The sequence below is a fragment of the Phlebotomus papatasi genome, chromosome 2 (genome assembly GCF_024763615.1).
Source record: "Phlebotomus papatasi isolate M1 chromosome 2, Ppap_2.1, whole genome shotgun sequence".
Classification (NCBI taxonomy): Eukaryota; Metazoa; Arthropoda; class Insecta; order Diptera; family Psychodidae; genus Phlebotomus; species Phlebotomus papatasi.
The window spans coordinates 70,140,646-70,168,183 of record NC_077223.1 but is presented as its reverse complement, the minus strand read 5'-3'; the positions used below and the strand labels follow the sequence as shown (position 1 = coordinate 70,168,183).

Below are 27,538 nucleotides of genomic sequence, written 5' to 3'. Positions count from 1 at the left end.
TTTCAGGGATCGCCCACGGACAAGCCGAGGCAGATCCCGAAAGCCTACTCAAACTTTTGACTTTAACTCAAAACTCCAGAGCGAAACATTTCACTCCCTATGGTTGCAATTTTATTTTAATTATAAAGTAAAAACAAAAAAAAACGCATATAAAATCATAAAAGTATCTATAAATTTATTAAAACTGTCGGAAAAAAGTTAAAATATCCAAACTAAATTAAGAAGAACACAATTAATAATTTAAGGCAAAATTCTGCGAAATCACGATTAAAGCAAAATATATTTTGTTTAAAGTCTACTCGACTTAATTATATAAAGCAGTAATTATTTAATCAGAAAATTAAAAATTACATTTCTTATATTGTAGAATTAAATTGCGTTGTGTTCTTTTAATTAGTTAAGCTGAAATTTATCTCTCTTCTGCAATATATGCTCTTTGTTTTAAAAATAAATATAAAAACCCGTATTTTCATCGTTTTTCTTTGTCTTCTAGATTTTAATTAGTAAAAATTCTGACTAAATTTTATTATAATACACTGGAAATACCAAAAAATTATTTGCGACTATAAAATCCGTTTAGATTAGATCCTATTGGATACTTCGGTAGGGGGAAGTAGGGCACCTTTAAAATTGAGCATTTTTCTCCGATTTTTAAATGAAATGGAGCCTATTATGATGTATTTTAAATAGGAGAAAGAGACCGATATTAGACTTGCCCGAATTCAAAGGTGCCCCATTCGAGCCGTATCGAATTAGTCTGTACAGAGAGGCTTATACAGAATAGAGTCTGGCATGAAGAGATCTGTCGATACAAATGCACATTCATTCACTGCAACTAATCTAAGGGCAAGTCTAAGGGCCTTGACAGACTTCAGGATTAGCTGTGTCACGGCTTAGAGTAATTGAGCCAATCCATCTCAAGACGACCATAGGGGTACCCTTCATGGTCTTAGATGTTTTTGAATTTTACATATGTTAAAGTACACGATAAAATAATATACCCCTATTTTTTTTTCGTCCGAAAAAAAATCCTGGCCGGAGATACATGGCGTCAAAGATGGCGTCTCGCGCTTCATTCCTCAATTGCGATTTTTAGCAAATATTTTAAAATGCTCTATTTCGGGAACGGGTTGAGATTTCTTCTTACTCTTTTTTTTATTTGAAAGATAATTTTATACTCTTTAAAACGATATACTTGATTTTGCATTATCTGCTTAAGTTTTTTTGTAACGGTCTTTTAAAAAAATTTTGAAAAAAATTAAAAATTAATTTTTCTCAAAAACCCCATTCTCAAAAATTTTGATTTTTTTACTGTTGATCAGTAACATTGAGTACTACATTCCCTGAAAAGGCGAGCTTCCACTTTTGCACTTACTTTTTTTTTAAAAATATTTGAAAAATTACCATATTTTCAAAATTAAAAATAACCAGCTAAACTCAAAATTTTGAGTTCAACTTTTCAGGGAATATAGTACTCCACAATACTTATAAACAGCCAAAAAATAAAAATTTTTCGAAATCAAGTTTTTGAAAAAAAAAAATTTTTTTTAGTTTTGAATAAAAATGTCTTTTATTGACAAAAATAAGCCTTTAAATCATATTAAACACATGTACTAATTATGTTTTTTTGTTTTCTTTTATTTTTTCAAAAAAAAATTTTTTGGAAATTTTTTTGGATTATTTTTGAAAAAAATACAAAAAAAAATTTTTTGAAATTCCGTTTAAAAAAATCTACATATTGACACATGTGTCAAATGTATCTTAAAGTTTGATTTTTGTCAATAAAAGACATTTTTATTTAAAACTCAAAAAAAAAATTTTTTTTCAAAAACTTGATTTCGAAAAATTTTTATTTTTTGGCTGTTTATAAGTATTGTGGAGTACTATATTCCCTGAAAAGTTGAACTCAAAATTTTGAGTTTAGCTGGTTATTTTTAATTTTGAAAATATGGTAATTTTTCTAATATTTTTAAAAAAAAAGTAAGTGCAAAAGTGGAAGCTCGCCTTTTCAGGGAATATAGTACTCAATGTTACTGATCAACAGTAAAAAAATCAAAATTTTTGAGAATGGGGTTTTTGAGAAAAATTAATTTTTAAATTTTTTCAAAAATTTTTTAAAAGACCGTTACAAAAAAACTAAAGCAGATAATGCAAAATCAAGTATATCGTTTTAAAGAGTATAAAATTATCTTTCAAATAAAAAAAAAGAGTAAGAAGAAATCTCAACCCGTTCCCGAAATAGAGCATTTTAAAATATTTGCTAAAAATCGCAATTGAGGAATGAAGCGCGAGGCGCCATCTTTGACGCCATGTATCTCCGGCCAGGATTTTTTTTCGGACGAAAAAAAATAGGGGTATATTATTTTATCGTGTACTTTAACATATGTAAAATTCAAGAACATCTAAGACCATGACCCCTCGATTTGCGATTTTTTCGGTCGTTTTGAGATGGATTGGCCCAATTATATTTGAAATAATGGTTAAACCACATTTCTATCATTTTCCACTAAGCCGTCTCTCGGCTTAAGTCCCAAGTGTGTCAAGAACCTAACTAGGGCTGGTCTGCTATAAAGGCCTCTACACATTGGGAGCAATTTTCATCAAAAATTTGCATTTTTGGCAGAATTTTGACGTTTTCACCTACAGCACTGCATTCAATTTCCCTCCGCAAAGCAATTATTGAGAAAAATTGCTCCCAATGTGAAGAGGGCTTAATATAGAAACTGGCCACTGTGTGTCCCCTTGGCACACATCAGAAGTGGCGATATATAGCCGAAAGACCGTCTTGGTGGTTAAGAAAAACTAAAGGAATATGGGGTATATAAAGGGCCTGGATGCAGCGGAATCGATAAAAGGTTTTACCTGACCCATAGGCAGCAAATGAAATCTTACTGACCAATTTTATACTATTTATTTGATATTTTGCCTTTAGGGTAAGTGTACCAAATTTCGGAATAGTTGCATTCATGCATAGTTTTAAGAAATTGAATTTTGCTTTACTTCTTTTTAAGGAGTTCTGCTTGGAACCTTATAGATAGTTTATCGCCTTTGTTTTCTCTAAAATCATTCTTAATAAATTTTGAAATTAATAAAAATATAGACATAGATTTGGGTAATATTTCGGCCACCTTGATTCTCATTGTTCTTTGCCCTTCCGGAATTCTTACGAAGTATTTTCTACATCATCTCGTTTGTCGAAGCGAAATTTATTTTTTTCCACTGTATAATCTTTTAAGTCTCCAAAAACTAAAAATTCATGGAGATTTGATGAACAAAAAAAAGTGGTCTAAGTGTCCGAAATTTGGTATATTTCCCCTATTGATTATTTCATTAGTTAGGAAAAAATGTGGAGTTTCGGACGAACCAATTTGGAAAATCAAATGATCTAAAAATGATTTAATAATTACGCAATTTTAGAGCATTATGAAGATTATTTAATTAATTTTGTTTTGTTTTTAGAGCATTGGTCGAACTCTGATTAGTTTTTTTCACGAATTTAAAATTTATAATTATTACATCAAAACATTTTAATTGTTTGCCTTCATATTTTATTTATCATTTGAAAATGATTTAATTTTTGTAAATAAATTATAATTGAATTTTCTAGCTTGAAATTGCATTATTTGCAATAAAATCACATATGAATATTTTAGTGCTTTATTTGAACGCCTTCTCTTGTTGTTATAGGAAATGGGAACAGCACTGCGAGCCCGGGCGCGAATTCAAATTAATTTGGCAGTGAGTCAAGTAGTGGACATCAAACAGGTGGCAAATTTCCCAGACATTGTCTTCCCCATCCTGTGGTTCGAGGAGGGTATCGATGGACTCCCAGATGAAGTGACGGATCTCATGTTGATGGCCAATACCCTACCACCCAAAGCACAGCTTGGCCTTATGATTGCCCTGTATGCTTTGGGAGCCTTCCTCCTGGTCATGGCAGTGACGTGCTTGGTGAGGAGTTCACACCGGCAGAGCACCCTGCATTTAGATTCGTCAAACTTCCTCGCCACGGCGTCAATTGATCAGGCCAAGAAGAAGTCGAAGATGGACAACAAAGAACGATTTTAACCAATTTCGTCTAGGTAGCTTGTAGGAAACTCAATGTGTGTAGGACTCCTCGGTGAACAAAACGCGGAAAACAAATACAGTAAAAAAAAACTTGGTGTATTTAATTAAGAGTGGTATTTAAGGTTTCAATGATGATGTGGACAAGTTATATCTTTGATAGGGAATTCTAAGTGCAAGTGTACAAGAAATTACCATAAACCCTCACCCTGTACTCCTATTGTATCTCTTCCTCCTCTTCCTAAACGTAATCTTAGGATCTCCCATGTTTTTTCACCACTTTCCTTGAAAATTTCCTCTCGAGAAAATTCCTTTTCACACGTTGCCATAGTCGTCCTTTGTCCATCACTGTTCCCTTCCCCTTCGACAATGGTAATTTTTTCCATAATTTGTAAATAATTTATAATTTTTGTATCACAGTGTAAAAGCTTATCTCTATTGTGTAGTTTAAGTAAAAGGGTTAAAAAATATTTAACCATATGTTAAATGGTTATAAGAAATTTACATGAAATGCGCTAAAGGTGCGCAATGACCATGAGGCAAGTGCTAAAAGAAAGCACTGTGCAATAAAAATCCATCCATAAAATACTTCAATTCCTAGAATACCGTCCAATTATACGTAGTATTGTCTTTTTTGTAAACTCAGAAAAAAATATCACATTCTTTTTATACCTTTTAATTGTAATTTTTTTGTATATAATACGAAAACAATCCAAAAGAACACTAAGAAGTAGTGTAGGAGAGACATAAGCGAATTATCGCTTGGTATGTGAACAAAAATTGTTAAAAATTGAAGGATTTCTCCGAATAATATTGATAGAAAAAAATATGATTTGTGATAAAGTTGGTTTTTGTTTAATAAATACTGTAAATTCACAAGAAACTTGACTTTCGTGACTCTTCTGGGACGTTTTTTCTGGGAGAACTTGGAGTAGTTTCACGGATGCATGTAGAATATAAATAACTTTTTAGTTTATTTAATAAAATTTTTGAATAGTCTTGTGTAACATTTATTATATTTTCGGATAATATAATACCTCGGAGAAAAACGAAGAGTATTATAAAAGTTTCAATTCCATTCAATACAGTTTTTATTTATTTTACAGTTGCGAAAAAAGTTGTGCTACCGGAAATTATCTCAGCCTCCCAATAAATCTTCTATTCAATTCACAAACTCACATTTAGAAAGCTAAAATAGAGAATTTTAAGTTGCTCTGAACTATTTGTGAAATATTTCTTCTTTTGCATTTGTTAAGTAAGTTTTTTTTAAACAAATAAACATTTTTGGTTAGTTAAATAATCCATCTTGATCTGTGAAACATTCTATATGGGCCAGTAAATAAGTGAAATTGATTAATAATTTTTAATTCTTTTAATCATATCTTTAATATGATTAAAATGATACGATGATTTTGCTTGATATGTTTCAAGGCGGTCTAAGAAACAGTCCCGGGTAACCCGACTGTTCAGTTCAGTTACCTAAAACGCCTATCAAATAAAACACTATATATCCATTGTCACTTACCTGACCGGAGTTAACCCTTTAAGGACGATTGGAACACCGGTGTCCCATAAAAAAATATTTTTTTCTGACTACCTAAAGTTATTTTTTCCTTATGTTTGTACGTAATTGCATATAAGAAGGTTGAAGGAATCTGGGATATTTTTTGGAAGTCTCCAGCTATTTGCTATATAGTAAATTTTTGAGCTAAAAAATGACGAATTTTTAAATTCTCATATTGAAAATTAATTTTTAATATTTTTATACTTTCAATTTTTTTTAAGCAAAACCGTTTTGGGAAGAGAAACTACAATACTCAAACATAATATTAGGTGAGATTCTTAACAATCTCACCTACTATAATCCTAACAAAATTTCATGTCGTCCGATCGACCTCAAATTTGGCCAAAATGTGTTTCGCCACTTCCTGATTCCGAATATATATGTGGCTAAGTTACGTTCCCGGCCGGCCGGCCGGCCGCTCTTTGGAGCTTAATAGCTCCTAAACTAAAAAAGATATCGACTTGCGGTTTTCGGCAAAGGTTATATATCGGGTGAAAATTGCAACTTGGTGAATAGACCCCCACCCCCCACCCCTCCTTCCGCCATTTTGAAGACCCCCCTTTTTTTGTTTTCTCAATAGCTCCGTCCCTATGGCATTCAGCGGACTCAAATTTTAGTATGTTATAGCTGGGCCTTAGAGCTTTCCATCAATACCAAACTTAAGGTCCCCCAACCCCCCTGACCCGAGCTATAAGGGTCCAAAAAAAATTTCTTAAAATGGCCATAACTCCGGTTCTAATTGTCAGAATTTAAAAAGTGAGGGCTTTTTGGAAAGCTCTCGTGAAATGCCACTTCCCCTTCTAACATCGCAAGTTCATAAAACCACCGCTAGGGGCGCTTTTTTTAAAAAGAAAATTTTTAAATCTTAAAAGTTAAATAACTCAAAAATTCCATTGTGCATCGGGCTGAAAATTTAATATGTTGTAGCCGTTGATTATACCTATCAAACAAAAAAAAAACCTTAAGTCGATCCATAACCCCTGACCCGAGCTATAAGGGGTCAAAGTTCGAACATTGACCGGCCTCTATCTCCGGTTCTAATTAACATAGCGACCTAAATTTTACCTTTTTGGTTTCGTCTCGATGAGCACTTTCAGATGGAAGTTCAAAAAGTCGCCACAGGTGGCGCTGTGATAGCGTCAAAATGCATCGAAATTCAAAGTCACTTTTCTCAAAAACGGCATTGTGCAAGTTAATGAAATTTTAGTATGTTGTAGTCCAGTCTAGGACGTTTCCAAAATGGTGCGTATGTGCGCTGTGGTTTCAATAGAACCGGAGATATGAGGGGTCAAAGTTCACGAAATTCAAAAAATCATATCTCCGGTTCTATGTGACCGATTTTGATGAATGAGGGCTTAAACGAAAGATCTCACAAAATGCTACAACTTTCTAGAATATTTGAACTTCGTGGGACCAACACCAGGGGCGCCACAGTCGAAAAACCAATTTCAATATCACATAACCTCAATTATCTCGACTGTCGCTGAATCGATTTTGATGATTACTTCGACATAATTGTAGAGCACATTTGTCTCTACATTTCGTCCATACATCATTTTCCGCTCAGACTACGCTATCACTCCGATTTTGCCGTTTAAGTGTGAAAAAATTGATTTTTCCAATAATAACGCTTTGAAATCACTCAGATGCCAATTTGACTGCCTCTACTCTACAAAGACACTTAAAATAGGGGTTTAAATGGAAAGTCCCGCAAAATACAACAATTCTTTGATTTAGTTGAAGTTCAACAAATGAACACTTGGGGCACTCTGGATGAAAAAACGAGTTAAGAAACAAAAAACCTCGCTTATCTTGGCTTCTCAGTAATCGATGAGTTCAAGTTCTACGGCAAAATTATAGAGAACATTCTGGTCTACATTTCACCCATATAACACTTTTCTGTCAGTTCATCCAAATCCTTGACATTTTGGTTCAAATACAAAACTTGTATAATTTCACGAATTTGATTCAAGATAACTGAATGGCGTCTCCCAACTTCAGCTCCAAATCGAATTTGCATGCACTCCGAGTTAGCTCACGTTAAGAATCTCACCTACATAAGCCGGTTAGGATTATCTGTCCCTTTTTCATTAGATTGAAAATTATTATTCATTAGTATTGTCAAAAAAAATTGGAAAAATTATACTTAAATTTTTAGGCTAGTTTTGTCTCTATCGTTCATAGCGACAAAAAATATACCAAATCAGACTCTGTTGGCTTTTCGAAGGCCAGATATAAGACCTTTTACTGGTTTTGTTCATTGGTTTCATTTTTATTGCTGATTTTTGGTCCGCGAAAACTGTCTCATTGTTAAAGGGTTAAACGGTGAGAATTAAGGTCGAAGTGCAAAAAATTACTTATAAAAATAGTTTTTGGGTTCTATTAGTGTATTATTGTGTGACCTATGCTAAGGCGTTTCTTAAAAGTGGAGTGTTCTTCTTGATTCACTAAACCCGGAGATTATTTTAGATCAAATTTACAGAGAAAGGAAACGCCATAATAAAGGTTTCGATTGCCCGAATTTGATGACTTTAAGCGAAAATGACAAATATTATTATTTTATTTCTTTTGCTGTACCGGACTGTCTTACCACTTTTGTACGTTACACAAAATATTTGTTCGGTTTACAATGTTATGATAAATCATTTACATCGGGCGGAACTCGAACTCACAACTTGTAACAGACGAATCAAGGGCAAACCGTCCAAGAGCCGAAAGCTCTCTTTAATTGCACCTCGGACCCCTTTAAAAAATAAAGTATTTCGTGAAATAGAGGGTAGAGGTTGAGCCATCACTTATGGACGTTATACACTTATGAACAGCTTGCAAAATTCTAAAATTTTGCTTAAAACAGATTTCGAAAAATCATAAAATTAGCAGTTTACGAAGTGATAACCAATTTTTCAATTTTTCGAAATCTGTTTTAGATAAGAATTTTGGATTTTTACAAGATGTCCATAAATGATGACTCCACTCTACTAGAACCTTCTGGAACGTTCAAACTTCGATCCCTAACCAACTCATGCTTAACCGATTTTGGTGACTACTTTAGCCTAATTGTAGAGGACTACTACATCTATGAAGGATTTGATAAAGGGAAAATTCTGAGAAAAATCCTTTTTCAAATTTAGGAACGGTTTAAACTTAAAGAAGTAGTTTAACTTATGTGAATAATATGTAGGCAGGACACGAGTGTCCCTTTCGGAAGCGTCAGTGGAGGACAATTTTCAACTCAGAGAAAAAACATTCTCAGTCTCCAATAGCTTCTTCTAAAGTACTGCACACTAGCTACTGAGGAAGGCGCGCAGTACGCCGAAAGCTATGGGAAACTGAGAAGGTTTTATCTCTGAGTTGGAAATTATTCTCCACTGACGTTTCCGCAAGAGACACATATAAGAACGGTTTACTTCACATTTTCGCCCATCACAAAACACATCTGAATCCAATGTTTTTGTTCAGATTGTTCAAACTGTCCGATTTTCTTATTTCAGTATAAAAATTAATATTCCCCATGAATTATCTCAGCTAAAAAATTATTTTCTCCCACTGTAACGCTGAGAAAACACGAAGGTATTAATATAACTGCTTTTACTCGACTTATGTCACTTAAAAATCACTTACTTAAAGTTTTAAAAGACAAGTATCATAACAAAGGTCAATATATTCTTTGACATAAGTTGAATTTACTCTCTTAAATATTAGAACTGTTTTAGAAACATATAACCCCAATTATCTGTGTTAGTAAATTACTGAAGTTACTGAGTTTCTGAATTAATGAGAACATTCTATAGTCTATATTTCATTTAAGCATTATTTTTTGTGTCCTTTAATCAAAATACAAGACACTTTGGTTTACATATAAAATTTGAATTACTAATTTGATTCAAAAGTACTCCATTACGCCCACAACTTCGACTCTAAATTAAATTAACATGCATAATGAGTTGGCTCTCATTAAGAAACTTACCTAAGGTAAAATGCCCTCAAGTCGACCGGTTCCTCAATTCGACCGGTAGAGTTATTTATTCAATTTATTTGTATTTGCACTAATATTTGGCGTATGATCTGACATTAATAGGCCAATTATTCCACAAATAAATACGAAGCAGTCGACTCGAGGGCACTTTACCTTACAATGAGCTGATCTGAAATTTCAAATATCAAATAATAAATTTGAAATATTATAATTTCAAGTAATGAATTTGAAGTATTTTTAGAAAAGAAGAAATTAAAGAGTTTATATCGATTGCGATTTGGCATTAAATGAGATTTGTCAGGATTGTTGGAGCACAAAGAGGACAAAATCGATATCCTGTGCTATGTGTGCTATTGCCCAGAATTTGGGATTCAAGGGAAGATATCTCTGGGCGACTGTGTTTGTCTTATCTCCGTCATTAAAACGTCCCAACCTGGAGCTGAATTATTGTTCTTCATTGAAGACGCCAAAATAAAGCTTTAACAAATAAAGAGGATGGGTACTTACAACATGAAAGTCAGGGAGATATTCTTCTTCCTGCTTCGTCAAGGGAGATTATTCTTTCACAACAGGATAACATGAATATTTCTGCTACAGATTTAAGTGTAACATCGCGCGTGAAAATGGTAAAAATCGTGATATCGTTGGTTCGATCAGCAACTGTTTTAAGTGCATGTTCTCTCTGTTTGCATATCTAACGAATGTAGACCCAAAGCAAATGCAATTAACAGAATAGCTGATCCATTTGAGAAATTTTCTCTGAAATTCATCTCTCTCAATAACTGTGCTCCTAATAAGAATGCACTGGAAACACTTGGGATTTTGCTGATGAATCATTTCTTTGGACATATTAAGATTTCTTTCTACTGAAGTAGACGAGTTGTGACGTTGACAGCTTTGGCAAAAATGATAGTTTTTTCCTATCCCGATGAAATAAACGCCCCAGATGCACCCGGAAGGACAGTTTATTTATTTGATTATTTATGATATCCATCTCACGTTTTTCGCTTTTACAATTGCAGGTAGAACAAACAAAAATTTCAACCCAATCCCTGCTAAGGGTGGGGTACAATTGTTGCGCTCACAGTGTGGCACACTGTATTCTAGAGTGAGTCTATTTATAAAACCCCACCTTATTCACCCAAATGAGCCTGATGAGGAAAAAGGAAACCAAATCATTTGATCCCACAAGATCACTAAAATGTATTCTTACTTTCTCTTGGATCCTGACCGTCCCCGAGTCAGCAGAATACGCGCAATAGGACAAATATTTAAAAATAATTTGTAAAGTTACTAAAAAAGTTTTTTTTTATTTTGATATCAAGAGTGGTCGTTACATAATGAAGTAATTTGGAATCTAATTTAGCATATCTTGTTTTTCACTGTCAAAAAAAAATCAAATAATTAAATAATAAAAAACTCAAAAAATGAAAAAAATCACCACCAAAACAAAAAGATAGCACCAAGTCGTTCAATTTTTTTTTCAGTTTTGGATACGTTTTAGAAGTTTTCCAGGCGGACGAGTTTTGGGCTCGTCTTTATACGAAACTATCGTTGAGTCATTGCTAATACCAGTTTTTCAAGTTCAAAGGTTAGAGTTTGGGCTCGTTGGAATGGTCTGGAATCTGGCATTTCTGATGTAACTAAATCTGTTTGAATCGGTTTTGAACCGAAAACTAATTTTTATCAGAAAATCAATTTTATTACTCTTAAACTAATTTGGGCGTTCTTTCAAGTGATTTATGAAGCGATTTAAATCGGTTGTAAATCGGTCAAATATTCAAAAGGCTCTAGAGAGCACATTTCTCATCTGAATGGTATCATGTTGGCCTCGTTGGAAAGGTCTTGGAATATCCGATAAAACTGAATCGATTTCAATCGGTTCTGAACCGGTAATAACCAGTTCATAACCGATAACTAATTTTTATCCGAAATTCAATTATATTACTCCTGAGGTGTATTTTGAACAACGCTTTGAGTGATTTATAAATCGGTTTAAATCGGTTGGGAACCAGTACACGGTAAATGATGCGAAAGTACTATTGAGGTATAGCATCTAAATTACGAGTTCGAGCATTTCGCAAAGCCTGGGACGCTTTGCCACTTCTTTTAGAAAAGGACTTAATCAAAAAAAAATGCCCCTACTTCTAGCCGCCCATCGCTATTTAACCTTTGCCGAAAACCGCTTGTCGATATAGGGTCCCGGTCAAAATCCCGAACGCCAAAATCCCGAAAGCCAAAACCCCGAACGCCAAAATCCCGAAAGCCAAAATCCCGAAAGCCAAAATCCCGAATGGGCCAAAATCCCGAAAGCCAAAATCTCGAATTCTTAAAAGTGTCACAGCTACTTCCACGATTGTATCCACGCTTGCTGGAGGCAAAGGGAAATCTTCTGAGTCTTAGGAAATTATTTTAAACATTTTCCTCCATATAATTTCATCAATTTCAGGATTTTTAAAATTCGGGATTTTGGCTTTCGGGATTTTGGCTTTCGGGATTTTGGCGTTTTCGGGATTTTGGCTTTCGGGATTTTGGCTTTCGGGATTTTGGCTTTCGGGATTCTGGCTGCCACCGTCGATATATCACTCCCGTATCTCTTCAGAAGCGGTTATACGACGGACGGACAGATGGACGAGCGAACGGAACGCCCTCGAAAATCGATTTTTGGCGCATATGATGTTCCTGATCAATGAGTGTCAAAACGTGTAAATCCAAAATTTGGGCCCGATCTGACGAGGTCGGATTTCACAGAACCACAAAAGCTGATATTGTAAAGAATCTAAAATTCTATCGTTTATTTGAATATGCTTTTAAGTCAGCGAACTTTTCAGACAACTCGTATAACTTTTCGATATAAATTATGGATTAGTATTTATTTTTTGTTTAAAACTCTTTTAAATAATAAAAGTCATTTCGTATGCTGCAATTCACATCAGAACGAAGGGGATTTTGAAAATTTAGTTGTGCATATGAACTGCAAAAGCTGCATATTTTCCCCAATTGGTTTTCCAATTAAATAAAACCATTTCAAATAGTAATTTGTTAACATTTTCTTTTATTTTTGGTCTAATCGATCTATGTACACTATTTACATCGTTTTCACAGATTTAAATGAGACTCTCTCTCTTTGTGAGATTCTACTTTTTTTTAACTTTGAGAGAATATAGTTGGCAAAATAGGTTTGAACAATTCCAATAATTAAATATCTCAGGCTCCCATTTCCTCATTTTGTGTACAAAAGTGAAATTCAACACCCTCTAAAATAAATAAATTTGTTCAAGTGATTCAATAAATATTTGAAATTTCAAGTGCATGAATTCAATCCCTCTTTCTCAATTTGCGAGACATCTCACTAATTTATAAACATTTCTAATGTCGAATTTTACATAAAGAGATGATATTTTCTTCTAATAAAATTTGATTTTCTCTTTGTTAGCTCTATTTTTTTCTCTCTCTATAAATTAGTTTGTGGTTCTTCATGTGAATAATTAACTAGAATATAATTCATTTTTAGAGAGTTTCTCTCTTTCATTTTCAAATTTCACTATTTTTTGCATTTTATTTTAATAACATTTTGTTTATTTATTAATTCCTCGGTGTGAGTGCAATCTCATCAAAAAAGTTTTATTCGTCATTATTAAAGTGTGTTTCAGTGTTCCTTTTTTTAACATTTCAATAAAGTTTTATCAATTTGATTTTATGATCTCATAAATGTTTATTTAACAATGTTTATTAATTTTTGTTTGTTTATTTCATTCATCAAATACTTTCATTATTTAGTGTTAACGTATTTTTTAGTGTCTCTTCTGTTAATTTTTTTTCTTTTTGAAAATGCTCACTCAACAGTCATTATAGTGCTTTTCTACCGTATTCCTTTCTTCGTTTTTGAGTTTATAAATTATCTCGTGTTCTTCTTTTTTTAAATTCTGTTGGCAGTATGAAAGTATCAATAATAACAAAGTTTTTCCCATTTCTTTGCGCAACGTCATCCTGCTCTTTAGTTGGCTCTTAAGTGTTGTGATAAAAGGCGTTTTACTGTGTTACGGAAATACCATCATTCTCACAAATTTAAGACTTTACAAGTTATTTTATACAAAAAATGTTGTTTTCTTTATCCATCATGAAATTGTGCGATAAAAATATATCAATCGATATCTCTTTCCTTCTTATTTCAATATTTCTATTATTTTCTACTAAAGACTATCCCTCGAAACTTCTATATTCTTTTGTTTTTTTTTTTTGTTTTTGATTAGGACTAGCTTAAACGCCAATGGATTTAATTTTTTCGAAGTTTTTTTTTAAAATGTTTTGCTCATGGAAAATTTTAAGTTAAATTACTCCTTCGTGTCATTTCTTATATTTTTTCTCTTCATAAATTTATTAAAGTTTTTCAGCACTAGTAAAATTTGAAATTGACAACCATTCACTACAAAATTGTTTTTTTTTTCTTTTAGATATATTCTACATTTTGGGATATATTAAGTTTCAATCGCTATACTAAAAGTTTTCCTTTCATTTTTTTAAAGTATATTTCAAGGCTAAAATTCGTCTCGTAGAGAAATATTTCTTTTTAGATGTTTCATTTATTATTTCTTTCTTCTTTTTTTCAAAATAATAGATAGGTATTTTTCATCGCAAATAGAATTTTTCATCAATTTCACGCCTAATTAAATTTAGCTAATATATAAATATCATCAGCTAGAGTCTAAAATGGTCGTTGCAATTGTATATTTTATTTAATAACTAACATACGATGCTTCTTGCAAAAGAATCATCCAAATCGTTTTATCGTTTTCAACTTAAAATTCACCAATCACTAATCAATTCATTAAGCTGTGGTTAATTCTAAGGTCATCGTGACTTAATCACGTTTTTGATTATTAACTTTGTGGTGTCTTTTTTAATGAATGTTTTCTCCTAAATTGATCATTTGTTTCTTTCGAATAATGTTTGTTTTTTTTTTGTTGTAATTTTTGAAGCAAACTTACCACTATATCGTCGACTTTCTAAGAAAATCCTCTCAAGCACATGGAACAATGAATTTGTGATGACGAGGATGATGTCTCCAAAAAGAGTCCTCTGCAAAATTTGGGCAACTTCCAATAGTCAAATTAGAAGTTACCTCTTGCACGATGCAATCAAATCCATGAGGTTTCATCCTCGTATGAATCCTTCCGTCAAGGTGGCTCCGGTGATTGTATATCCTTCTCCAGATACTCGTGAATTTCATCCTGAGAACTATGCGATAGACGCATAAGTTCCTCCTTTGACAACCTCTCCAGAGAAAACTTCTTACCGTTGCTCTTTGCCGGGGTTTTGGGTGTTCTGGAGCACTGAAAAAGGAAGTAATTAAATGATTTTTTTAAATATTCAAAATTGAGAATCACAAAAAGATCTGGTACTGTCTACGATAAAATTGTTCCAAATGTTTTGATATTTTTATGACAGATGTTACTAGCTCCGCATTTTCGTTGTACGTAAACATTGTAACACGTGTTTTTATCTTTATTTTGGTGAAACTTTTATCAAATTATGTTCATTTTTCACTGAGATACGAAATAATAATGGAAAAAGAAGGGAACTGATCGTACGTATCTAAAAAATCCTGGAATAAATTACGCGGACCTTGGAAAACTCACAAATACCTCACGCCAGACCGTCCGGAGGGTGATTCTTTGATTTCTTGACAGTGAAATCACTGCCCAGAAACCTGGATGTGGAAAAAATCGGGGTATTGGAGATCGAGATTTCCATCTTACATCTCTGTAAAGATAAATACATCGGTATGACCTTTGTTGAGATTGTTACATCTACATGGTTTCGATCTACATGGTGCGATTAACTTTTTTCCTCGTAGCACTTTTTAGGTGTAAAACCATATCAAAATTTTTTAATGTTAATTTTACACCTTTTTAAATGTAAAATTAACATGAAAAAGGGTAACTTTAACCCATAATACACCTAAAAAGCATAATATTTACACCGATTTCGGATAAAATGCAGGGTAAAATTAACATTTCCGGAATGTTATTTTAACTTTTTCGAATTTATCTCAGTGTTGGCACAATTTTTGCAAGATTGAAAAGAAGGCGCGATCTTGCATGACATAAGCAGATGGATATGATCTTTGTAAGATCAACAGATCTGTGTGATTTCAATAGTGACAGAGAAATTGGCACGGTCGTTACAGAAACTGACAGATCTCAGAACTCGAAACAGTCTGACCGGGAAACACATGAGGAATACACGGGCAACAAAAAGATTCTATGAAAAAATGATCTTTTCTGGGCATAGGAAACTTGAATTATTTTGTTTTTACATACGACCCCCCTCAATTGATGATATAATATGATCCAGAACAAAGAGATAATACTGTGGAAGATTGTCAAAATCACGTACCTCAAGATCCCTGACTGTCCTCCGTGGAGATGGAGTCGTGTGCTGACTTCTTCCTTCAACATCGAGGGTATTTCTGCTCCTTGAAATCGCCGCTGGTGACAGAGCCTGCTGCTGCGACTGACTCCTTCGGATTTGATTGCTTTTCCTCGAACCACCATACTTCTCTCTCAATTCTTCATGCAGTTTATCCCTTAGAACTGCACTTTCCGGCTCCAATATGCATATTGGTGGAGTCAGATTATCTTTAAAGGGTGTCATTGTATCGAGATTGTCCTGCGATCTCCTACCCTCGTATACGTTTAGATTGAGTGGCGTCCTTTTATTAACAAACTTCCTCCCGATAACATCAGGCTCTTCCGGAAGGCTACTTCTAGTTCCGCTGAAAGTATCAAACTTTCCATGATCTCCCTCCAGGGGAGCTTTTTTGGCGGCAAATGTATCATACTTGGACGATGTACCACTGAGCCCCTTCCCAAAACTTTCAAATCGATGCCCCAAGTCCGGTGGTGAATAGGAAATGTCCCGACTCAATCTCCGCCCAATGGTATCCATTCTCTCACCCAGGATACTATCTGTACTGAATCGTCGAACATTTAGTCCCGATGAATTAGATCTCGATCTTGAATCCTTTTTGGAGAAGAGCTTTGGCTTGGGACTAACTTTGGGATGCTTTGGATTTTCATGACCAGCCGCAGCTGCCATCTCGAGATTCGATCCAATTTCCTCGACAACAGGCAAAGGAGTCTCACGCTCCTCCTGTTGCACTCTGGACAGGAAATTGATTCTATCAGAAAAGAATTAGTGAGAAGTATGGGTGAATTGAGAGTATGCCAATTGGATGAGGGAGAAAATGAAAACCAATTAACCCTCACCTACGAATCTCCTGAATCATCTCGAAGAACTGGGCCTTGCTCTTCCTGCGGCGTCGTTGTTCATCTTCCTTCTAGAACAAATTTTGATCAAATAATTGTCCCTTCACAGACAGTTTCACAATGCTATTTAGATCGGAGATTATTCTACAGTTATATACTATCTCAAGGTACAATCCTATCTTGATACCCTATAAAAATTTTATTGCGAAAACAGAAGGAGTTTTCTTGTTCATATTGATTTCTTAACCGAGTTTGTGGGAATTCGTGTGAAACTCATTGAAAAAGTTACAGCTGAGCTAACCAATTTTATTAATTGAATTATTTGATTTCTAGAAAAAAAAACATCTATCAATAGAAGAAAATATATTTACAAATTACGGAGAAAATTTTATTGATTTCCATTGGCAGATAATATTATCTAGAGTTAGATTGTTAATTAAGTTGCTTTAAATAAATGCTCTGCAATGGATTTCATAATAAAAGTTTCAAAATTGCATAATTTAGCATAACTATATGAAATTCACAAACTTTAGCCAGGTAATTCATTTCCTGCATTAACAAATTAAATGAAAATGTGAAAATTTTAAAGTTAAGCTACCAAATAGGAAAAGCTTGTATTGCTTTTAATAAGTTTGAATGGTTCTGAAAAATCCCAAAAGTACTGAAGCTTTCAACCTTTTTTTTTGTTCACAAACTTTTCCACCCATGCTGGATCAATAGGGCTATTGTAGCTCAATAAATCACATTTATACGCACCCTCTTAATACTCTTCTGGAACAAGCTGGCAATTTGTCCTTGTCTCAGCGTGTGCACCAATTCTCGAGCGGCATGATGTGGCGACACTAATTCCACGCAATTAATAAATCGATACAATTTCTGCAAATTGAGCAAAAAGAACATCATTTGCCGAGCTGTCCTCGGTGCCATCAGCAAAAAGCAGTCTCAGGGTCATCCTTACCTGACTAAAGAACATGATGTTCCTGCTCTTCCACACAGTTCCCTTGGGTTTATGCCTCAAAATCGGGAGAGCATATTTATAGAACCAATGCTCGAATATGAGAATGAGACAGCCTAGAATCATTCCCAAACCTAGCAGAAGAAAAACTCCCGCCACTGCGGCAACTCCTGCAAAAACGGGCAAAAAGTTAGTAGAGTGGATTAACCACTCTTCGCCACCTTTAGAACCACTTTTTGCCATTTTTGTACAATAAAGTGTTTTAATTATTGAATGATAATTATGTAAAAAACTTCAGCCGATTAGCTGTTTTTCTTCTTGAGGACGGTATTTATGTTAATTTTGCATGTACATATTCAGCGTCAAAAAACAGAGTGCATCAAAACAAATCTTTATAGAGTTATTCTTCAAATTCAAAAGAAATTGAAACTTAAAAGAAAAGATTAAGAGGATTTAAATTTTTCAAAAATTATAAGATATAAAGTTTTCAAAAGTTTTCCTATTTTTCAAAATTATAATTTTAACTTTAAGTTCTTATAACTACGAAGACCTTCACATAAGGACTAACAATTTAATAAATATACAAAAACTTTATGTGTACATATTTCGTTTTTTACTCAAAGACAACATTCTTTAGTGAAATTTTTTTTATTTAAAATCTTGAACAATTATAAAAATCATGATATTTAATTATTTTTTATAATTCACGTACTGAAGAATTTAATTCTTTTTAATTTTTTTTGGAACAAGTCCGTCTATTGAATAAATGGATTTAAAGAGACACATTTCAATTCAATATCCTATAAGTAGATTTTTTTTAACTACTTATATTAATTCCTTTATTTAATTTATTAATGTATTTTTAATGATCGCTTCCGCGAAATTTTTCACTTATAACAAAAGTAATGGTATATTAATTTGTGCTAAATGCGCTATCATATGTAAAAAAATGTGTCAATAACGGATTTTGGTCCAATAAAATATCTGCAAAACATGACGCAGGCCATACCACAGTGATCTAATTACGTATCTATGCTTAATCTAGCGGTAAAATCATCAAATACTGACTACAAGCAAAGATTGTTACCACTGTATTTGGGTCAAAAATCCGATTTCGGAGAGGTTTAAACTATTGGTTGGCCTTTAAAACAAATTAAAAACGATTTTCTAAACATTATCAGCTACAATCTAGTCCCCGGCGAGTGGCGTTCAAAGTTGAAACCAATTTCTTACTTTCATATACAAATTCGTATGGGAATTTTTCTGCACTCGTGATCGTTATGCTAAATATTTAAAAAGTGAGAAGTTTTTCCGTATTATAAGATACCTTTCCGTATGGAGGGATTACTAAATTTTTGTTTAAATAAATTTTTTCCTTGGAGCACTGTGAGCTGAGTCCGAGATCAATTTAGGAATTGGCTTCAAATAGCTATATATAAAAAGGCCAACTTGTCAGGCGCTTGGCTACAATAGATAAATAAATAAATAAAAAAGAACATAAATAAAGAAATTACATAGATTACTGGCGCAAGAGCAAATTGATTCATCTTAAAATATTATATATTTCCTTAAATTTGAACTTAACCGAGTAAGGAAATTTCCAGAAGTTTCGGATCCGTTCTACGAAAGAAAAGGACTAGTGCAATATTTATAGAAAATCTGAGGAAAGTGAGTTCAATGCTTATCAATGGCCCTGCTAGCAAATATTTTATGATCTGTTGTAATTTTTCAAGTATTTTAAATTGGATTCTGATTTTCATTAAAGCCTTCCTTTGGGAATTAGAAGACCCATTTCTGGAGTAGGGATAAGTGGGGCACTTTTAAATTGGAGCAGCTTTAAAAATGGGCTTTTGAACTGGACTTTATCGTGATATTTTTTAAAAACATCACGTTTTTTTTTTAAGAAAAAAGTTCAGTTTCACAGGTACCTCAATTCAAAGGTGCCCCACTTCCCCCTATTTCTTCTTCTTTAATTGAATTGGCTTAAATATCTCAAATTGAAATATTATTGTGGTAAAGATATAGTATCATTCTAAGGATATTTGATGCACTCTGTATTTTAAAATTGTTGATTGTTTGAGTGATAACGGCAGAAAGGGGACTATCCACCCTACATCGAGGAGGTGGACGAAGTAGTTGACTAAAGATATGGGTATCATTTAATGTGCTTTTTTTTTCTTCAAGATGTCTTACCAAGAGGACGTGGTTGAGCAATTTCAATACCCAGCTTAAAGCAGGGTAGTCCACCATACCACTTCTCCGTGAGGATGTCCAAGTATCCATTACTCGAATATTTTGCTATCAGAGCCGATATTGAATCTCTCAGAGGGAAGCTACACATCCATTTGAGAAACATTTTGGGATGGGAGAGAAAGTAAAAGAATATGTGAGATGGGATGGAATGAATAAGAATCATGTGAATTTCTTACAAATATATTGATATTTTGCTTTCTAGAAGTCTTTTCATTTTTCCTCAGAACATTTATATAACTCTTCAATAAACGTAAGTTCTACTTCAGAGATTTTTATTCTCTAACAAGAGCTGACTTTGCACATGATTGAATATAACTTTTTTCACAACTTATCATTGGATTTTAATTATCAAACTTATTCAATTTATTTTTTTTTCTATTAATACATAAAGCTGGCAGAGAGTTTCAAATTTCGAAGATTCACTAACTAAATGCAACAAAATCAGCAATTTGCTTGCATTGTAAAGTTATTTTCATTCATTGAAGCACACGATTTTGACATCATATTTGTCTCACTCTCAAGTTGCAATCATAAATACGTGTATACCGTTTACCCTCCATTTGTCAACAACACTGAAATTCGTGTACAATGAATAGTTTGTCAACACTCACCCCTTTGTCATTCCAATAGCATAAGTATCCTCCACGTATGTCTCGCCAATGCGCTGCAAATTGCATCCATGATCAGTGGCACGATAGTAGTCTAGTATTGGGGAATCCGCCATGAGCAAGTCCAACGAACCATTTCTACGGGAAAAAGTATATGGCATTGTATATATGAAGATACAAGTTGTTAAATTGACAAAACCACGATTTTGGCACGTTTTAGATACATAAAAGAAGCCTTGCATTGTTCTCTGTGAGAGCATTAAATTGCACGTAAAGAACAGCATTTCCTGTTGAGTTCATTACTTAAGCGTTCGGAATACATTGCTTTAAAAGCAATCAATAATAATATAATTATTATATGTAATTGAACCTATTAAGGGGGTACACCTAATTACAAGGCTAAAAGTTATCTATTTTTCGGATTTTTCACAATTTCTTTTGGAAGACAAAGGAACGGCTAAAGTTCTTGAAAATATTTAGAGTGTTCTAATAATCTCTTTTCCAAAAAAAAATATTTACAAAATGGCAGACTAACGAGCAGTTCACTGGAGCACCAGAAGTAATCTCGTTACAGAAATTCTTAATTGGCGGAAAATGTGTAGTTCGTAGTTATGTAAAATAAAAAAAAATCAAGTTGAACTAAGAAAATCGAAGAGAATAATGAAATCAGAACTTTTATTCAGAATGTTTTTATAAGTGCATTCTTCGACATAAAATAGGTATGGACTGTAATATGCTGAGAAATCTACATTTTTTTTTAAATTGGTTTTCACAATTGTTTTAGCTCTACTAGTAGATAATTTAATTCTGCAGAGAAAGATTTATTCGTTTCAATTGGTCAATAAAGTTTTCTTTGTTAAATTTTTTCGCCGATTCAACGAAATCTAAAAATTGAGAAGAGAAAAATTTATGTATTGCCTTTAAAATTTTTTTTTTCGATTTTGATTTTAGCAATAAAAAAAACATAATTTCTTTTGACTTAGTAAATATGGGACCCCCCTATCACGTATGTAAAATATAAAACTTAATTGAAGCTTTACTGAAGAGGTATCAATTGTCAATGCGTCCCAAAAGTCTTTTCGCAATATTTACCGTTTAGCGATTCATAAATTACTCAAAATATCGTCTAAAGTAACTTAGGAGTAATAAAATTGATTTTCGGATAAAAATTAGATTGGAACCAGTTTAGTTTTATCGGAAATTCCAAGACCTTTCCAACGAGCGCAAACATGACTACATTCGGTTAAGCAATACGCTCTTTAGAGCCTTTTTATCATTTAACCTTCAAAAACCGTTTTTCAGGAATGATTCAACAGTATTTTCCTATATGGACGAAACGTCCGTTAAGGTAACCCCTAAAATATATTCAAAATTGATTAAAAAACACGTACGAAGCGTTTTCGAGCAATCCCAAAAAATATGGTTTTGGTGCAGAAGGGGAAGGTTGGATGAAAAATTAGGGGCATGTTAATGAACCCAGGGCGGAATTATGGGGGGATTAACCGAAAGTGCCAAGACTCGATTTCGAACTATTAGGCATCTAGGCATGGTAATGCTCGGACGGACAGACGGACAACAGTGTAACTTAAAAAAAGTTAAAACATCAGATTTCCAAAATTCTACCAAAATATGACCCAATAAAAAAGCTTTACGAAAAAACTTATTCGAAAATCGGTACTTAACCGATTCATTACTGATAAAGCCCGATGCATCTGGATTCTAAATTTCAATACTTTTCCAAAAAAATCCAAATGAAATCAAATCGGTTGAAAAATTGGCGCTCCAAAGTGTTTAACCTTTGACCTTCAATAATTCAAAATGGACAATTTTCCGGTGATCGGTATGTTTAGACGAAATATTCACCTGGGCTACTTCTAAACGATGTCCGAAAATTATTGAAAAAGCTAGGGCGAATTTTGAAAAAAACCAAAAAAGATCTGCAAAAACATCTGAAAAAAACTTCTGCAGATATTGTTTTTTTTTATTGTGGGTCATCGAAGACCGAAGGTTGATATCTTTTACCGTTTAAGTTCTAGGACGGTGATAAGTTGAAAAAGAGACAATTATATAACTGCTCTCTTTTGAGTTCGAGTAGTAAAATATAAAGAAAGAAAATATAATTTATTAACAAAATTAGTGCGTTTGTCAAATTTTCCGCACGTAACTTCATCTACAAACCTTGAATAACTTTCCGCAAAGCGAGAAAAGGCAACAAAATGGATACTTTAAAACGACTAATGGTAAGAAAAATACTTTCCTGGAAGGAATATGCTCTATATTGAAAATTTACAATTAAATCCTTTAAGGATGAAAAGGTCAATAGAGGGAAAATAAAGAAATATACCTTTAGATGGCCGTAGGATTTTTTGGGATAACCGGTAATCTAATCGTCATTGCAGGGTTAAATGAAGTAAAAACAATCGCTAGGGGCTCACTACTTTTGGGGGGTTCACCAAAGACAGAAGTCGATAATCCTTATCGTTTGGTTTGGACTTCAAGTCAGTGCTAATTTAGAAAATGTGTGAGTTATAAGGGAAAGTGCCTATGCTTTGCACGCTCCCAAGGTTCATAATATCTAAATTTTTCCTATGTTTTTCAATAAATGTCACTCATCGCACCCATAACTTAAAAAAAAACTAGGGAAAAGTGTCTTGTTTTAAAAATCTATTCCGGAGTTACATTTATTAAGAAACATAGGAAGAATTTAGTCATTATGAAGTTTGGGACCGTGTAAAGCATGAGCCCTTTACCTTATGTATTGCTCTCTTTTTGAGTTTGAGAAATTCGCTCATAATCCCTTAAAAAAGCTCTAACTTGAAACCGACCGCTCAGAATAAGAAACGAATAACTTGCAGTAGGCAAATTTTACTGGAGTGCGATTTTAAGCTGAGATTTTACATGCAAAGTATAGGATTTTTGAGATTCAAGATCTCTATAACTTACAAAATAATTATCTTTCAAGTATAATATTGACAGGGAAGGTAGAGGGTATAAAGAAGTATCCAGAAACCGAATGAAACTATTTTTGTAAAAAATCGAGTTGTTCGACTTATATTCTGGGTGGTCGAAATAAAGTTTTATTGGATTCCACAAAGGAAATTCAATAACTTTATCCTAAACATTCGTCTTAGATGCAAAATTTATTTATTTTTTACTTTATTGTAGAATCATAAGTGTACGATGGATATTAATTTATTTTCATTTGTCACATTTCAGTATATTTAAATGCCCAACAACATTTTCATTGAGTGAAATTCAACGTTGTAAATACATTTATGTTAAATACGGAAATGAATACTGGGTTAAATGTAATAGTATTATTTGACTTACTTTAAACCACGAATGCCATCCTCAATGCTCTGTAGTGAGTACTTCCGCATGTGCTCCCACAAGTGCTTATCGTTTTTCTGGATGTACGTCTCTGCAGCTGACGCAATTGGTGCTCCAACACGCTGAGTTAGCAGCTAAAGGGGGAGCAATCAATTCGCTATAGAGCTTTTTCATTTATCCGATAACATCAGCATGTGATCCTCTCCACAAAGCTAAATCACATTTTATTCCATCCTACCAGCATATTAAAACTATATTTGAGTTTTGCAATTGAAAGATGTCCTCAATTATATTGAGAGTAGAGGGGAGAGTATTCACGAACTACGGTGTTGATATCAATGTTTCACTTTTAGATCGATACTATCCACTTTCCGCCCAACTTCTCTAATTTTGCTCAATTTTTCACTATGTCCCTATCTTTTGAGAAATGGTTTATTTTCTGCAATTTTTCTCTCTTGCTGTGATTTTTTTTTCGGAAAGGAAAAATATTGCATCATGGAAAAGTAAAGTGAAGCTTTTTCTACATGTGTAAGCTCTGTTAGAAGGAATCTGCCGGAAGTATTGGCACATCGTCAATTGAGGAAAAAGCTCATTTTGAACTTTGTGCATCAATGTCAGTCAGAGAGGTACATAAGTCACCCTTCTATGTTATACAACGTGATCATGTTAGACTTCCTGTTGCCACATGATTTGTCAAAAAACTCGAAATTGCATATACCAACTCAGTCATCAACAAGAAATGTTCAAGAAATTCTAGTGAAGAAAAATAATATTGAAAAGAAAAAAGGCATGCAGGACAGCAGAGAGTTTTTTCCTTGTATACAAAACATTATTATCTAAGAATTGTGCTATGCATTTCTGAATGGAAAAAAAATCAAGTTAAAAACAACGACTTAACATGAACACAATTCATTTTCTTTTAAGCAAAAGAGCTTAAAAGAGCTCCGAAAAGGCAAATTGTTTTTTTTTTAATTCCCAAATGTGAGTGACAGGAAGCACAACAAACTTTAAAAATACAAAAAAAGAAACATATTTAAACTTCTTAAACTTCTTTTGCAGAAAAAAGACAACAAACTTTCTTTAATTAGATTTATTTTGAACGCTGCATTTTCTCAGTGTTAGAGCATTGAAATTTATTTTTTGTCCTGTGATTGTGCTTTTTAAAAATCCACAGCATGATCTTTGTGGTACAGTATTTCTCGTAAAAGCAAGACAATGCAGAAAGAAGCATTTAAATTCTCATATAAAACAATTTCATGAAAAGAAAAGTTTTCTTAAGTTTTTTTTCTCACAAAACCAATTACTTTTTCAGTGGAAGTTTGTTTTTGTGGAAAAAAATCTCTTTATTTTTTTTTTAAATACTTTAGCCGTTGTACGTAATTAGGAGTTGTAGCAAAACAACGACAGATATGCTTCAAATTCTTGGAAGAATACAATGGAATGGGGATGTAAGAATGTTTTTTTTTCTAAGGAGTCAGTGAAGTAACTCTAAAAATAAATAAAAAGATGTAGGGTAAGGAAAGGCTTTCAGGCTTCGCACACACTTCATATTCTTTATAGGGGAAGTGTGCCAGATTTCTTCTAATTTCGGCCACTTTGAGTGTAATTTCGGCCATACAACAATGGGCATCCTATTGAGGCGGATTAGCTGTCCAAATTTACAGCCAAGTTGTCCAAATTAATAAACAAGTTGTCCAAAATAAGAGCCAAGGTCACCTCTACTTATCAATTCATTTTTAAACGTATTAAAACTAATTTTAATAAAAATAAGACGATAAATAGCTTGCTAAGTTACTAAACAATCCTTCTGAAAAGAGAGTAACAAGAAATGTCAATTAGTATAGAAAATATCGCACTTCAAACTTGGAACTTCGATGCTTATAAGCAGACTGTCCAAAATTATGAGCACTTCCCCTACAAAAAATGTGACAGATCAATTGTGTTTCTAGCAGTCTTCTAATTTGTGGTGAAATGCAAAAGGTTTTCCTTCGGTGTTTTTCATGAAAATTGATTAGTTTTCATTAAGGATTGTTTCTGTTTATGTTAATAAAATGAATCAATCTTTAAATTTCGGTTAAAATTTCCCAGCTGGATCCTGTATTTCGCGTAAAAAAGTATATACTTTGTGAGCGTCTCTCCGGTGAGGTAGTGGTGTCTATTTCGGCAACATCTTTTGCTTTCCTAAATTTCTTATTCATTTTATGTTTTTTTTCTGTTATGTCACAAAAGGTGGTCAGAAAAAAGGTAGCCGGTATTTCACTCAAAGCGGCCGGAATACTACCCAAAGTAATGATCATATTTTTATTAATTTTTCAGTATTTTAGGAAGTGATTTAAAGAAAACAAAGATGATAAACTAGTTTTCAAGGTTCCACACAACCCTCCCGAAAAGGAAGTAACAAAAAATATCAATATAAATTAAAATTATTGCGTTTCAAACTTAAGACTTCGGTGCTTATATGCAACTATGCCGAAATGTGACACAGCTACCCTAATATTCCTTTAAAAAATCTGATCTATAGGGGAAAGTACTCTCCCTCCGAACGTTCATGCCTTTGAATAATGTGAATTTTCTTTTATTTTTCCTAAGAGATTTTACTTAATTATCACATAATTATGAATTATTGATAATAAGCTAACTAATATTTAATAGAAAAGTGTTAGTCTCCTAGGAAAAATTAAAGAAAATTCACATTATTCGAAGGCACGAACGTTCGAAGGAAGAGTACTTTCCCCTATAGCAATATCAGTTAGTATTATGTCACACTTTTCTCCGACAAAATAGGTCAGAGGAATATGGGAAAAATATTAAGTGTTAGAATTCGAAACCAGAGTATGTGCGAAGCCTGAAAGCCTTCTTAAATGCTTGTAATTTGGACTCTTTGAAGGTGAAGTCGGACATTGCAAATAAATTTAATATAATTATGAAATTTTCTTCGAATATTTAATTTAGAATAAAATTGTTTTTCTGAAACATTACTGTGAGCAGTTACGGCAGTTACTAACAAAATAAGAAGGCAAAGGAACAAAATATCAGCTTGAAGATTGTGTTTTGATATAAAAAAAATATGTACAATAGCGAAACAGAGAATTCTAATAATTTTTAGTTTACTTGGGTATAGTTTTTGAAACGAGTGTGACTGATAATTATTTAGATGATTAATTAATCAATTGATCTTTTTTCATCTTTCTCTGAAAGCCAAATATTAACTTTAAACATTATATATAATTAACATTCAGCAGTTTTACCGCCAGACAAATCATTTTTTGAAGTCATGATACGAAATCCTTTATTGAGGAAGCTTGTCGTCTATTATGCTGTTACCTCAAGAATTTCTATAGTGCACATTTACTCAATCAATGATCGTCCCGATGGTCTCCGAGACATTCTACTCCGCAGACGACTTTACTCAATGGAAAATCATCTGGCGGATAATGTCGAAGTCACTATCCATTTACAAGCTTCGTAGAATCTTTCTTCCAAAGTGAAAAGGACTAAGAAAAAAACTTTATTCAT

At 33.2% G+C, this 27,538-nt stretch overlaps 2 protein-coding genes across 6 annotated transcripts in view; one reads left to right on the top strand and one right to left on the bottom strand.

The window, feature by feature from the left end:
* The window catches only part of LOC129804190 (scavenger receptor class B member 1), an 80,052-nt gene extending 75,104 nt beyond the window's left edge, over positions 1 to 4,948 (top strand). For all 3 annotated transcript variants that reach the window (XM_055851276.1, XM_055851274.1, XM_055851275.1), the window contains one exon: positions 3,688 to 4,948. In XM_055851276.1, the coding sequence (XP_055707251.1) occupies positions 3,688 to 4,068 (381 nt within the window). In that variant the 3' untranslated portion in view covers positions 4,069 to 4,948. The remainder of the gene's footprint in view (positions 1 to 3,687) is intronic.
* Positions 4,949 to 14,525: 9,577 nt separating this feature from the next.
* The window catches only part of LOC129804189 (uncharacterized), a 47,119-nt gene continuing 34,106 nt past the window's right edge, over positions 14,526 to 27,538 (bottom strand). Inside the window, exons 11-18 of one of the 3 annotated variants that reach the window (XM_055851269.1) lie at positions 24,023 to 24,156; positions 20,696 to 20,830; positions 20,025 to 20,164; positions 17,835 to 18,001; positions 17,633 to 17,752; positions 16,877 to 16,947; positions 16,005 to 16,788; positions 14,526 to 14,938 (exon numbers count right to left, since the gene is read on the bottom strand). In XM_055851269.1, coding sequence (XP_055707244.1) covers positions 14,783 to 14,938; positions 16,005 to 16,788; positions 16,877 to 16,947; positions 17,633 to 17,752; positions 17,835 to 18,001; positions 20,025 to 20,164; positions 20,696 to 20,830; positions 24,023 to 24,156 — 1,707 coding nt within the window. In that variant the 3' untranslated portion in view covers positions 14,526 to 14,782. The remainder of the gene's footprint in view (positions 14,939 to 16,004; positions 16,789 to 16,876; positions 16,948 to 17,632; positions 17,753 to 17,834; positions 18,002 to 20,024; positions 20,165 to 20,695; positions 20,831 to 24,022; positions 24,157 to 27,538) is intronic. The other 2 variants (XM_055851271.1, XM_055851270.1) reach the window with 2 other exon arrangements.